This window comes from Eimeria tenella, genomic scaffold (genome assembly GCF_000499545.2).
Source record: "Eimeria tenella Houghton genomic scaffold, Eth_scaff2368, whole genome shotgun sequence".
Lineage (NCBI taxonomy): Eukaryota > Apicomplexa > Conoidasida > Eucoccidiorida > Eimeriidae > Eimeria > Eimeria tenella.
In genome coordinates, this window is record NW_013542230.1 from 633 (window position 1) to 1456 (window position 824).

Below are 824 nucleotides of genomic sequence, written 5' to 3' on the forward strand. Positions count from 1 at the left end.
AGGGGGGGAAGGACGAGCCCTGGGGTGGTGGAGCATCACTTCTGTCCATTCAGATCTTATGAAAAAAATCTGGAGAGCCCTCAGGATTTTCTACTACTTGACCACCAGCTTGCCCCCGCTGCAGCTGGCCGTGTTCTTGGCCCAGGTCCCGTGCTGCTGCTGCTGCTGCTGCTGCTGCTGTTAGAGCTGCTGTTGTGCTGCTGGTGCTGCTGCAGCTGCTGTTATTAGAGTTGCTGGTGTGCTGCTGCTGCTGAAGCTGCTGCTGCGGAAGCTGCTGCTGCAACGGCTCGCTGTTCTTGCTGTTGGAGTTGCTGTTGCTGCTGCTGTTATTTGTTCTAGAGTTGCTGCTGCTGCTGCCGCGGGAGCTGCTGCTGCTGCTGGGGTAAGCAAGAAGCCAACAAGCAGAGGCAAATCGAGCTGGCCGTTCTTGGCTTCTCTTTTTGCTGCCTGTTCAGAACCAGCCCGAGGTACAAAGTGTCCTACGCGACCACAGCAGCAGCAGCAGCAGCAGCAACAGCAGCAGCAGCAGCAGCAGCGGTGGGCGGGGCCTGCTAGGCGGAGGGGCAGCAGGTGCTGCGGGGTTTGGGTCGCGTGGCGTGGAGGCTTCTCTGCGGGAGCACGAGCGGCAGCAGCAGCAGCTGCTGCTGGAGTGGGGGCGGCAAGACCCGCTGGGTGCGCGGCAGCTGCTGCAGCAGCAGCAGAAGCTGCAGGTGGAGAAGGAGCGGCAGCGGGGAGTGCAGCAGCAGTCCTTTCTGCAGCCGCAGCGAGCCATTGACTACCCGCGTCTGTTTGGCTACACAGACTTGCTGCTGCTGCCGTTCGAC

The 824-nt window shown here is 61.3% G+C and overlaps 1 protein-coding gene across 1 annotated transcript in view; it reads left to right on the plus strand.

The window, feature by feature from the left end:
- Positions 1-821, plus strand: part of ETH_00035720 (uncharacterized protein) — a gene marked incomplete at both ends in the record, with an annotated part of 1385 nt that extends 564 nt beyond the window's left edge. The window contains 2 exons of the mRNA XM_013374904.2: positions 1-145; positions 456-821. Coding sequence (XP_013230358.2) covers positions 1-145; positions 456-821 — 511 coding nt within the window. The remainder of the gene's footprint in view (positions 146-455) is intronic.
- Between the last annotated feature and the right edge of the window lie 3 nt (positions 822-824).